General features: G+C 41.5%; 1 protein-coding gene across 2 annotated transcripts in view; it reads left to right on the top strand.

The window, feature by feature from the left end:
* GLIPR2 (GLI pathogenesis related 2) overlaps positions 1-9,340 on the top strand; it is a 42,997-nt gene extending 33,657 nt beyond the window's left edge. The window contains exons 4-5 of one of the 2 annotated variants that reach the window (XM_073332545.2): positions 6,344-6,421; positions 7,584-9,340. In XM_073332545.2, the coding sequence (XP_073188646.1) occupies positions 6,344-6,421; positions 7,584-7,744 (239 nt within the window). In that variant the 3' untranslated portion in view covers positions 7,745-9,340. The remainder of the gene's footprint in view (positions 1-6,343; positions 6,422-7,583) is intronic. The other variant, XM_073332547.2, reaches the window with a different exon arrangement.
* Positions 9,341-13,749: the final 4,409 nt, after the last annotated feature.

Raw genomic sequence — 13,749 nt, 5'->3', positions numbered from 1 at the left:
ATTGTGCATGTTTGTAGGCCTATCAGCTTTGGCAGCATTAACTGACTTATTACTCTCCTTCCTGGAATGTTAAGCAGAGATAACATAGCTGATGGGGGTGGGAGACAAATCTAGGCCCTTTGATGCTTGTTATAAGCAATCTCTGAAAATTGTGGTTGTGGGGTTTTTTTTCAAATTGACTTCAGAGAGAGTGCTTTGCATCTGCAAATTGTGTTTGGAGCCCCTGCCTTCAGTATTTTCTGTTCTGGCTTACTTATTACAGATTAATCGACTGGGAAACCAGATACACGAAAGCATAAATTAGAGCAGGGTTATTTATTTGATAAACTTTTCCTTGTCCACAGAGCGACATTCATCTGTGGTGCTGCATAAATTATCGTAATTATGTAAAAATCACCCCCTTTCCGCTTTGGGTTGGTCGGGAGCAGGCAGCACTCACCTGTGTGCTGGAGAACCTGATGTTGACAATAAAGGAGATCCTGAGTATTCCAGTGGTGGTGTTGGATAGGTGGAAATCCTGACACCCTCCACTGCAGTCCTTTTATTTGTAGAGGAAATTAAAATTGGTGGTGCCTCCCCCTGGCTGGGCCCTGTCCACACTCAATGGTGTGCCTTGGGAACCTCCAGGAGTAACCCTGAGCTAATCTGTGCAATTGGTCTAACTCAACAATTCCAATTATAAACAATGTACTCCCAATATACACTTAGATTTGAATTAACACACCTTTACTTAACAACTTTAAAAAACATGATATAACAGACTGAGATTAAATGTCACCTCTAATTTAAATCGGCAGGGGGAGCAGTTCAATAAATCAATTAACAAATATAGTTTACAATAGTAAATGAAACGTATCTAACTTGCCTTTACCCTGCCACCATTTGCCCTTCCCCAAAGTGGACATTCCTCTGGATTTCAGAGTTCTCAACACTTGCTTGGCTGGGCGTGCTTGGAGATCTTGAAACTGGAGATAGCACTCCCTTGGTCCAGTGAATCCATCCAGCCAAGGCAACAAGCTGCACAACCCCTCTGAAGATTGTTTCAACCAAATGTCAGAAATCCTGGTTCTTGTTTGATGAGAAGACCACTCTGCCTCTTCTCAGACTCAGACAACCCCTTAGAGTCTCTTTGCTGTGCCCCTTCCCATACAAATGCTTTCCCAAACCAGGCTGATGGTTACTCACACACTGCCTTCACCTGAGGCCCACCTCAGTCAGCTCCAGGAACAGCAACAGTCTCTTCCCTGGCTCCAGTGAAGCCACCAACCACCTCTGAGGCTCCCTGTTTGGTCAAAGCCGCAGCAGGCTCTCAGTAGTAGCTTCTGGCTTCCTGGCAGTAGGTTAGCAGCAGCTCCTGGGATGGACAGTGATCCACAAAAGCAATCTCAGCTCTTCTCCCAAAAACGGAGCCCACCACACGCTCCCCCTGCACTCCCTGGGAGAGGATGACTCTCTCCCTTCCCCAAGGCATTATGGGAGTTGTAATCTCCAAGGCGGGATTGCAGCACTCAGGATCTTCCCAGTTAAATTCAGAGGTATGGAGAGGCAGCTCAAAACTCAGTTGGTACCCATGGAAGCCACCCAAAATACAGCTAGACTCCCTATGGTCTGAGTTTGCAAATCCCCCAGGACACTCTCAATTTATTGATCCTGCAAGTTCTTGATTGGTTCCTGAGGGGTGCAAAGCACCTTCAACTCCCATTTTGAATTCCAACAGTTAACAACTGTCAGGAAGTAATGGTGAACTTGCAGGATTAGTCCCTCATGGAAGAGAGGCAAAATGAAATGGCTGTTGGCCTCCTCAAAGTTGCAGACACAAAAGAACCTGACAGTAAACAGAAGAGCAAATAAACCTTCCATCCTCAACAGCTTTCCCCTTCCTCCCCCAAAACAAAGAACGAAAATAGAGCCAAATTCATCACTTAAGTAAACTCAAAGCCAGCCTTAGAGGCAGTCAAGTTGTATGCCAACCTTTTTCTCAGCTGATCTGCTTATATGTGTGCATGCATGCCAAAAACATTTTCCTCCCTGGGTGGCAAAACGCCTAGGCCAGCCTTGCTCCATGCACTGCCATACAGTTTAGTGGAACTACATGGTCAATGATCAGTTCGCCCCATTAAACACAATCTGTTCCACATAAAATGTCTTGTTAGGGGGCTTATTCGTTCACCCAGTTTCTTCCCTGGTCCTTCTCGCATGAACAGAGAGCAACAATACCCGAAGTCCAAAGGTGCAAACAATTCAATGTTTATTGGGATGAACTTCCAGCAAGCATGATTCCAGTTTCCTTCCTTAGTGTCCCCCTTCCCAGCTCTGACACCACCGAGCCTTACCTGTGTCCCTGTTCCCATTCCTGCCCTTAGCCAAACATGATTCCAATTCCCCCACCCCCATTCCCTGTTCCCATTTCCCCCTTTAGCAAAACATGATTCCAATTTCCCCACCCCCATTCCCTGTTCCCATTTCCCACCCACTTCCTGATTGACTGCAGACTATATAGTAAATCTTGAGTTCTGCTTAGCTATACCTTAACCAATCATTTTCCTGAAATTTAACTAACCGATCCTAACATATTGTAACATGATTATTTAACCAATTATATCCCCCAACCTTAATTAGTTTACACCCAGCAAAATTAATTATACAGCAGACAGAAACAATCACAGAACCAGACAGAGATTATACAGACAAACAATGGGGAAATGGGGACTACAGTGATAGAACAAACACAGAAATGAGGATTTCACATCCCAGCTATCGATAAGTGAGTTCTTGCCAGACAGGATGCTATCAAACTAAGTTTCCTTTTACGTCCTCTAGGCACTCCCCTTTCTCTGGAGGTGATAGGCATTATCAGGACAGGACTGTATTCCTAACAGCCCAATAGCACCTTATTTCAATGTGACTAGTTTGGAATGTGAGGATGTGATCGTTTGATTCCCAGCTTATGGCTGCCTCTGTTGCTTAGCCAAAGGCCTTAGCCCAAGAACAGGGTTATTTCAACGTGACTAGTTTGGAATGTGAGGAGGTGACCATTCGCTTCCCAGCTTATGGCTGCCTCAGTTGCTTAGCCAAAGATCTTAGCCTAAGAACAGAGCCTCAGACTGTCACAGTAAGACAAGGCTCTTACACCGGCAGACAGTGATTTTAATTCTTTCTTGTATACCTCTATAACTAGCTAAGTGATAAGAATACACCTAATTTCTTAGAGTATAGGTCTTTACAGACAGGCCTGAATATCTATATCCTAACACCTCTGAACTCCAACAAACTGCAAGCCTTGTTTTGCCAAGGCTGGGAATAAACAGATCACAGGGCTATAAACATTAACAAAGCCACGATGCAATGCTACTAACAAATGATAAAACTCTTAACTCAAGACAGAGCTTGCCTGAGTCATTTTTTTTGTTCTAAGGATTTGTGTAGTATAATCAAAGTTTCTTAATTTCATTGCAGGACAAAAAAGGATTAAAATAGCAGAAGATGGTAAATAGTAAAAACAGCTATTGAAATATGGTTCTGGTCAGATAGCTCCTGGAGTGGAGGTGAACAGTGCCGCTCAGGTGTGTCAGCAAGGGTAGCTTAAAGCTCACATTGTTACCTCCCTGATCCTGGTACTGGCTTTATGCAGGGCCAGTCCCTGTGAACTGAAGGCTACCCTAAGAAATGGCCCCAGGGATTTTAACTGCAGCCAAGGATTGGTGTATCACAGAGGTGTCTTTGCCTTGCCCCCCTTTCCCTAATCTACTTGCAGTAGGGAATGGTGCAGGACTCTCTACATCAGCTCTGTCCCACCAGAGGATTACCCTCACACTGACATGATCTTCCCTGGTTCACTTACATTGGTTTAGATCAAGACTATGCTTTCCATGTGACTCCAAGCACCTACACTGCACTGGCTAATCTGGTCTAGTGTCTTTAATAACTCATTCAAAAAGTTTAGAAGAGCAGCTGTAGTAGTTGACTGTATCAGAAGCTTAACAAGAAAATTGGACCACATAGATGTTCTCCAAATGGTGCAGGAGCTGTATAGAATTAAAATGCCGGGGACAGGGATTGACTGCACAACAGCCAGCATTGAAAAACACACACACAACACAAACTCTACAGCACAGGCACAGTATTCGGTAAGTTCAGTGCTTACAATGGGGAGGGGGTGTTACACTTATCCCTGATCAAAAGAATACTGCAGAGGAGACCTGCTTTGAATTTTTTGTAGAGTCTCAAGTGGCTCCTTCTTTCCTTTAACTGGCTTTTCTTTGGTGGTGGATAGAGGAACCTTCTTGACGCTCTGTGACTTTTTCCTTACTGACTTCTGGAGTGCACCTGCTGTGACGCTTCCCAGCTTACCCAGGGTTGTGAGGCACCTCGCTGTCACCTGCCCTTCGCATGAGGAAGTCTTATCTGCCTGGTGTGGATCAGCACCATAACTCCACCAGCCTCTGGCAAAACAAGCACTGCCTTCCAGGCCTCCACAGGCTTCACTCTCTCTGTATGGGTTAGCAATAGGCACACACCAATCCCCAAGTCCTCTGTGCATCCCTCTGCAGTGCCCAGCCCCTATTCCACTGAACACTCACAGAACTATCAGGTTGGCTACTCCCAAAGGAATAGTACGCAGCAGCTTACTAGTTTCACCTCAGGATCACCATTCCACTTAACACGGAGCACTTGGATACATTTATAGTGAAAGCAAGTTTGTCATCAAAGAATGGAGATTCAAATGATAGTCAGAAAGAATACTGGAAACAACTGGTTACGTGTAAAACAAAATGATAATATGCTTGCTAGAGCCTATAACACACAAGACGAATAGCCCTGCCTCACAAAGATTAGCTTCCCCCAAGTCCTTTCCCCAGCCTTTTCAACCAGAATGGCTGAGACCTGCTTTCATAAGATCAAGCCTGCTGGCAGCTTGTCCTCACAGACTGAAGGATACCTGGTGTACCTCCGTACCCCCAGTTTTGCCCCCAAAAGTTCATTGTCTTTACTCATAAACAGGATAACCCCTGCTGGTTTTGTTTTTTCCTGCAGCACTCGCAGTCTGACTGAAAGACTTCCTTTGTAAGATTCACAATGGTCGTCTCCCACCTCCTATCTGGAGAAGTCTGTCTCAGTGACACTACCTCTAAGTGGCCAGCCTTTAGCTACAAGGCCTTATGAATATAATTTTCAGTATACATTTCCACATTCTGCCCATACATTTCACAATGATTTGATGACCACTGTGACACAGGCTTTCAGCAAAGACTTTATCTGACCTGCTTTGGTGAACCCCTGTGCCCTCTGCCAATGGACATCAAGAGGTTCTTGGGTCACACCTGCCATCCAGAGAGGGCCCAATAATTTGAACTGCAAGCCTTTTCATATTCTTCTCTAGCCGAAGTTCATTGAGACAGAGGAAATTGTCTCAAAGATATCAGGGAAATTAAGTCTTCCCAGTGAATGCATTAGCTTAAAGCTGCTGGTAACTGCTTTATATTGGGACCAAATATTATCATTGCTTTTGATTTATTGCTTTTCTATTTTTTCATGTTTTGAGGGGGTTATAAATCTGACAGGCTTGGATTACCATTGGGGTTTTTGGTGGGGTTGGGAAAGGGGTATTTCTGCTTTATTTGGTGGATAAATTTGCTAGGTGTAATAATCATACTGCCCTCTGCTATTCGGATCACAGGGAATAAATAAGACTAGAAATCACCCAGACATGTGGAAATGGGGGTGGTGGGAGCATTGCCCTTGTCCACAAATCCCCAAGCAGAAACCCCTCTGTAAAAGACCAGCACTTCATCCTTAACTTATTCTGTTCTGTGTAAATAATACAGACAGTGGATAATTTTACTGTACATGTCATCAGCCAACAGGGTGAGTTAATCTTTCTGAAACCTCACTTTAGTGCTCATCCTTTTGGGTAGGTTTGTGGTTTTTAATTTTAATTCTCTCTGAAAGTACATCATCCTGTTTAGGGTGTGGCCTTTTATGTCTCTTTCTGTTGCTGTTTCTCAGAAAGGGCCTAGGGTTTTCTTCTGTTACAGAAAGCATCCATCAGCACACTGTTTCTCTTTTCTTGCTCTAATTCCTTTTATAATGGAATGCTGTATTTGAGTATGATGGTAATTGGGGAGTGGGACGGGAAGGCCACTTGTAACTAAGAACTTCCCTTGATTCAAGAAGAAGCTTAAAATTATTACTCATTCTATGTTTATATGACTCCATTGAATCATCAAGAGTTCTTGCTGATCTATTAACAGAAGAATCTTGTGGGCAAGGAGATGTGAGTTGCAGTTTGCTGAGTTCACTCTGTCTGTTGCAATTCCACAGCATCATTTATTTTGTCTTGCAGGAAAGGAAGTAGCTGAAAGATGGTACACTGAAATAAAAAATTACAGCTTTCAAAACCCAGGGTTTTCTTCTGGGACAGGTGAGCTCAGGCTGTGCACTGCTCCTTCAAAGATGCAGCTCTTACTTTAAAAAGTTGTTAAAGCTACTTTCTCACTATTTTTCAAAAATCAGCTGTTTAAAAAAAAATTCAGGTGTGTGTGTAAAAGACCAGTGTTAGAATTGCTCACAGGAAAATGACAAGAACTGGAAGGATAAAAGGAAACTGTGACTCTGAGGGGAATGAGAAAGTAAACAAAATTTGTATTAGAAACAAAGTAGATATATTTTTTAAAATGTCTCAGTCTTTTTCCTTCAACTGTCATTATTAAAAGGTGTTGGTTTTGAGGACAAATGCACTTTATTTCCCACAAATTATCAAAATTGTAATAATAGAAACCGTACAGCTGTTTAATTAAAGATACTGTGCTGATGTGTGCCTTGGTTTACATCTCCTATCATCTAATTCCATTGATGTCAATGAAGTGTTACCTAGAGTAGAAATTGGGGCCAAATGTTGGCTCCTTAGTTGCCTGTTAGCAACTTAGTATGAGATGAAAATACCGTTGTTCTTGGAATTGGCAGGAAACAATGAGAGAGATTTCAAAAGTTTTTCATAGGAAAGTTCATTTATCTGTAACTGTGCATAGAGGGAACAGCTGGTGGAATAGGTTCTGAGAGACAGCCACTCCACAACTGTCAGAAGAGACTAGAAAAAAGCCAGGGAAGTTAATGTTTCACTAATGCTATTAACTTATGCTGTGCACCATGGAAACATAGTCGGAGGAATCAGAACGTTGAAGCAGGTGGGGAACAGTCAGTGGTAGGATGGTTACTTTGTCAGCCATACTGCTGGGAGAGAAGGGGCTGGGATCATTGCTGGGCATGGTATGATGCCTACCCAGGGTCTTGAATCTGGGGCTTTTGTACTTGATGTTCATCAAGGCCTGGTTATCTCCACGTAACTTTTCCTATGTATTTTGGTTTTGGAACAGAGCAAGGAGCTCATGAGTGCAGTGGAGAACCATATTGGCTGTCTTTCTAAAAACAAACTATTCGATCAGCTGCATTTTTTTTTTCACCCTCTAGGCTTGTTATCCTGTCAGAGAAAGAAACTAACTTAGTTTGGTGTGACTTGTTTTTGCTCAATCACTAGAAATCCAAAGTCCAAAGATAATGTGTTTATTTGACCTTTTTCCTCTTAGGTCACTTTACAGCAATGGTTTGGAAGAACACAAAGAAGATGGGAATTGGAAAAGCCACAGCAAATGATGGCTCCACATTTGTGGTGGCCAGATACGATCCACCTGGAAATGTAGTAAATCCAGGTTTCTATGAAGAAAACGTTCTTCCTCCAAAGAAATAATAAAAAGACAGTTTTTTTGGTTAATGAAAAGTGTACTTGTGGACTGAAGACATCTTTAAAATTAAATAAAATCAAATGATATTCCGTGCTTGATACTACCGCTCACCTGTCACTACGAGGCAACAACTATGTTACTTGAATGAGTCCATACAGTAGATCTATACAACTTCAGAGATATGTCCTTGTTCTGAACTAATTCATTTGAGAAGTACTAAAGCATGGATATGTGCAAACTCCAAGATTTTGATTTTGCCAAACATGTAAAGGGCAAGAATTTATGTGGATTTTTAATAGTTTGTGTGAACTGTGTGTGGCTTTTTTGTAAAGCAAACAAGTTTGTAACTTTATAACTTTGTAACTAAAAATATCACCTTGTAATAATCTATCACTGTATTCCAGTTTTCCAGTATTTTTTAATGCGACGCCATCTGTACGTTATTGTTTTAGGATCCAATTCTGCAGTCTTGAGCCACGCAACACTCTCTTAGACTTCAGTAGGAAGTTACATACAAGTAAGGGCGGCGGGACCAGATCCATAAATATCTATCAAGAGTAAAATCTTGTTGAATGCTATCCGAAACACAGCCGGTGAAACCATACAAATCAATCAGCTCTGTAATTAATGTCTGGTACAAAAGTTGTCAAAAATGTTTATATTCAATTGGTAGATTTTAAGTTTTAGTAGCTAAACTAGTTTTTGAACAGAATATATTTTCAATTCATATAATCCCTTAGATTTTACGGTACTTATGTTGCCTTACTTTAATATACATCAAATTGGAGATAGATATTAAATGCACATGTCCTGTTTATTTCATTACAAAAAAAACGAAATATCCCCCTTTCTTTAGCTTCTTGCACTCTCTGACTCACTAAATGTTGCCACAACTTGCCCTTTTAGAACTAATCTAAGGAACTACTAGTTTACTTACCATCAAAATGTACTAAACTTTCTCTTAGACATCTATTGCCTGACATAGGTCCAGAGATTGTGCTGGTGGCTCATGCTCCCATGCAGAAGGAATAATAATTAGTACTGGGGCCCTAGAGGAAGAATTTCAGTGGAGCGTCTTGGATTTTGCATTTTTGTTCAATGAACTAATTTTTGCTGCCAAATGAATATCAAGTACATCCCTCATACTAGAAGATCAGTAATGTTCCAGAGTCCTATTCTGTTATCCCCTAGAACAATCCTATGGGGTTGCACTGGATATAAATGAGGCAACACTTTGGTCCACAGTGTTTACTTTGAGTTTGGACTATGCAGTAATAAGAAAATAAGAATAATATTTTTCTATGCAGGATGAATGTGTGAACCAATCCAAGGTTAAATTATCTCTTTAAAAATTGGCTGCAGGCATTTTCCCCCCTATTAAATATAAAAAGGGGATCAGTGTTATCGCAGAGCTAGAAGGCCATGCACTGATACCCTGACTCCTATTGGGTACTCCTATTCGTAGGTCAGAATCTGGCCCACAGAGAGTATCAGTATGGAAAGGCTTTTTGTTTACACAATTTTGGTATATTGCAGTGTTATGGCTTAGTTATAGGTCACTGTAGTAGTGTGTTAGATTCCTTTTGCTGTAACCCAAGAATTTAACACCAAAAAGTGAAAATCTGAAAATGAAAATAAATATTTTTCTTACGAATTACTGCTAGATAATTGTAGCCTAATTTGAATCACTTATCTCAGGCTATATCGGGGCGGCCAACCTGTGACTCCGGAGCCGCATGCGGCTCTTCAGAGGTTAATATGCGGCTCCTTGCATAGGCGCTGACTCTGGGGCTGGAGCTACAGGCACCAACTTACCAATGTGCTGGGGGGTGCTCACTCCTCAACCCCCTGCTCTGCCCCAGGCCCTGACCCCACTCCACCCCTTCCACCAAGGCCCCTGCCCCTTCCCCCAAGCCTGCCATGCCCTCGCTCCTCCCCCTCCCCCACAGAGCCTCCTGCGCATGCGAAACAGCTGATTGCGGCAGGTGGGAGGAGCTGGGGGGCTGGAGGGTGGGATCTGATGTAGGGCTGCTGGCGTATTACTGTGGCTCTTTGGCAATGTACATTGGTAAATTCTGGCTCCTTCTCAGGCTCAGGTTGGCCACCCCTGGTCTATATTAACGAATCCAGAAGCTTTATTTTCAGAATTAATTATATTGTTATAACTTTTACAATGCAGTGCACGGGAGTGGTGATTGTTTTGATCCAGTAAAGAAAGGAGTAGGGGGGAAACCCCCAACAAGTTGTAGATGATACAGCAGATCACAAATATTGCATACCTCCTGTATGAGGTCTGAATTAACACTTGCTCCCAGATAGGTGCAAGGTTGCACACATCTTAGAAGCAGGACTTACAATGTTCTTTTCATCTTTTTATTTATTTTAATTTCACACATGCTCAGTAGAAGAGTCTCACTTTGGCCCTGATCCTGGCAAACTCTTACATAGGGTACCTAAGTGTTCGCAAGTTTGGGGACTTCGTGTCCAAGAACTCAGTCTGAGAAATGCTGGAACCAAGCAACTCCAGAAAGTCTCCTACCATCCGTGCAACATACTATCTTCTCCAGAGGTGAAAATGGAAGAGTTTTAACAAAATTTTAGACAAAACTGATCATTTGAAACACCAACTTTATTACCTTATTTGAATAAATATATGCTTGTTATACTGACAGCCCTGAGACTGGCTGTATTGTTTCTTGAACAAGGAACTAGACCCAGGAAAACTTGGCCACCTATAGATCTGTTAGTGTGAATCGTTATGCATCCTAGGTTAGTAAAAGAATTGGCTAGTGAACTTTCTCTGCCTGCTAACAATTTCTTAAATATCATGGAGAACTTGGGGGATAGGGACAAGGATAACCAAGTAAATCAAAACCTAGCAACAATCTTAAAAAAATTTAGTGACAAGAAGTTGTTCTCCAAACGGTTCATAAGCTGTTTAGAAATAGCAGTCTGTGGCAGTTTAGCTGTGCAAAACAGAATAAAAATTGAAAAACACATAAAGACATTCAGACACAAACAACTCTACAGCAGTCACAATAAGCCAGTTCCATGTTTACAAAGCAAGTTCTCAAACATGGCAAGCAGCCAAGAAATGCCAATGTGGTTCTCAGTGCCCCACACATAAGACATGGAATGTTGATACACAGAGTGTGTGCATAATGTGTTCAGTCCACACCCTAAATCCTGGTCCAGGTTTGATTCCATGTTCATTGGGAGTGGTAGCATCTCCCAAAGAGAACTGGAGCTTTGGGTAGTTCCATGATTGAGCCCAGCTAGTCAGAGCCTATAGAGAATAACCTCCAAATGATCATGTTTATTAGTGCAGGTCAACTTATGTAAAGCAAATCATTCCCACCTTCTCTTAGCGGGATATGAAGCTGACTGGGGGATTAGGAGCATGGTAACAATAGTTACATGCTGTACTAATGTAGAGTTGTGTTTACAATAGGGCTCCTTTGGGGCTATACCCGTAGCAAGAGTTGCAACAGTCCTAGGAACAGGCTTGATCTAATGCCACTGAAGTCAATGGAAAGATTCCTGCTGACTTTACTGGGCTCAGGATCAAACCCTAAGTTTTCTCTATGCAGTCACAGGTAGGATGCTAACTAGAGCTGGCCTCCATCTCTAATCAACCAGGCTACGTAGTAAAAAAAATGTACAAGATGGGTAAATGTTCTCCCACGCCTGATCACAAAGTATGCTGGACAGGAATCCTGCCTCTAATCACCATTTTATTTTGGTAGCCTCCCCACTTCACCTCTCATGGGTGTAGAGACAACTGCAGGCTTTAACCTCTCCCCGCCCAGAAATTCAGGGATTGCATTAACAAATAAAGGAAACGCTGAGTTTGGCACAGAACATCGTTTATTCCAGTTTACTAAAAGTGGACACATTTAGCCATGATACAGTACTACTAATTATAGCATTACTTTTTAAAACTTAAGAAAAATGAATGGCTTACAAATGTGAAAAAGTTCCAAATGACGGTTTTCACCCTGGGTTTGTGGAATGAATTCTTCTGGAACATCTATAAGTTGTACATCTGCACTTTTGTGCTTATGTACACGTAAAGTCATACACCTGTTGAGCTATGATTGTCACATTGTAATTAGAAACCATTTTTAATACAATGTAGAGCACTGAAACTATGCTCACTTACAGCACGGCTTGCCAGTTCATCAAAATCATTTTTATCAACTTCACCACTTTGGAAATCAGCCAGCCCTCAGTTTGGCTGAGCAAACTAAGCTATTTCTGAACTGATTTCAGTGACTGTTCTGTAAAATGATAGTTGGCTTGCAAGAGATGAAGCTGAGTAATTAATCTATCGTGGCTGAAATTAGAACCAGGCACCTCAAGTACATCTCAAACTTGCATTTCTGTTATGTTTGGAGTCATTATTAGAGTTTCAAGATTTTGAATAGATTTTAGTATCTGTACAAATCTTGATTGAATACCAGACATTGTAAAATCAGCTATTTAGAAGTAGGTGTATTTATAAAATTCCTTTGCTAAGTTTGGGTAGCTGGGTTCTCCTATTCCCATTTGCTTTTTCTTGGGAACTTTTCTCTTCCTTGGAAGCTCAGGCATTCGGACTATCTCCAATTTTTGACTTTTCTGGTGGAGTTGCTCCCAGAATAAATTGTAAGTGTTTATCTGATCAGATGGACTGACGTGAATTAGGTGCCATTTATTTAAGAGATTGGCTTTCTGTTGCTGAAAACCTCCAGCCCTTGCAGAATTTGGGGCAGACTGACTACCATGTTTAGGACTTTTTGACCTAGTTCAATACCAGAGAAGAAGTTAAGCTTCAATTTGAGCTTCTATGATACCATAGCTCTCATTTCAGGATCTTTTGCAACATCCTTCACAACCTCCCAAGTTGCACACAATCCAAGGTAGTTCTCAGAAACTGAAACCAATGCTTCTACTTGGAAAGTCCATCTTGTCAGACAGGAGACACAGATGCCTGGTAATTTACTTAACACTTCATATTTTATGTCATGAAATATAGTATCTCATCTGAGTGATTTTTTTTAAATTATGATTTAATGCACAGTTTCAAGAGTATTTCTTCGGAGAGTAGCATTTTTAATAAGGTCCTGGCATGCCAAATTCAAAGCATCCCGATAGCAATGAGCATGTCACTCAGGGTTCTTCCTGTTGTAATCTGGTTGCTACACTTGATTCTAAGCGTGCCATGGTAGTAGCACCGCCATAGCATTGTCCATGACAACTGTTGATCCTCCAATTTAGAGGCAATTATATCTTTAATTACTGATGCGATTACCTCCACCAATTTGCAGGCTTCATTGTACAATCCAGTGACCTCTTCATGACCATCTCACCGTCCATATATTGCAGGCACAACCATTACTGGAGAACTCTACCATAGTTGTAGAGCACTTTGCAGATTTTTTTTCAGAAACAGCCCTCGCAGTTTGAAGAGTCATGATTTCCACCATCTCATTTTGAATAACCAACTTGTCTTGACTCTTTTTTGACCACTTTGAAATATCAGGATCATATTCTTCCTGTAAACAAAGCAGCTGAATAATGTTGCACTCAAGCTCTCCACTTAAGAGTGTATTTTCAGTTTGTTCAGTATCATGGCAAGTCCTTGTCTGGAAAGACAACATATACTACTTAGTAGTTCCATTACAATCTTGCTTTTTTCTTCTTTCTTTTGAGTACTGAAAACTTAGCATGTCACCAATGTGCTCCATAGTCTTCTGAGGAATATCAACTACTTTGTGGTGACACAAAGAACCTTGGTGCCCCTTAAATTTGTCTTAAACCTTTTTCATCTGTATACTTGGTCAAAAATAGCTTGTGCCTAAAAGCTGTACAATAGCAGAAACGAAGTACACTGTCACTAGCTTCAGAATAATGGCTCCATTCAAAATCATTAAATCAGGATAAGCAGAAAGAATAGCCTTATTTTCCAAAGTTATGTGCAGGGAAAGACTTAAGTGGTGGTTGATGTGGTGTCTCAGAAATGCTAACT

This window comes from Lepidochelys kempii, chromosome 2 (genome assembly GCF_965140285.1).
Source record: "Lepidochelys kempii isolate rLepKem1 chromosome 2, rLepKem1.hap1, whole genome shotgun sequence".
NCBI lineage: Eukaryota > Metazoa > Chordata > Testudines > Cheloniidae > Lepidochelys > Lepidochelys kempii.
The sequence above is the reverse complement of the archived record's forward strand: the minus strand, read 5'-3'. Positions and strand labels throughout refer to the sequence as shown.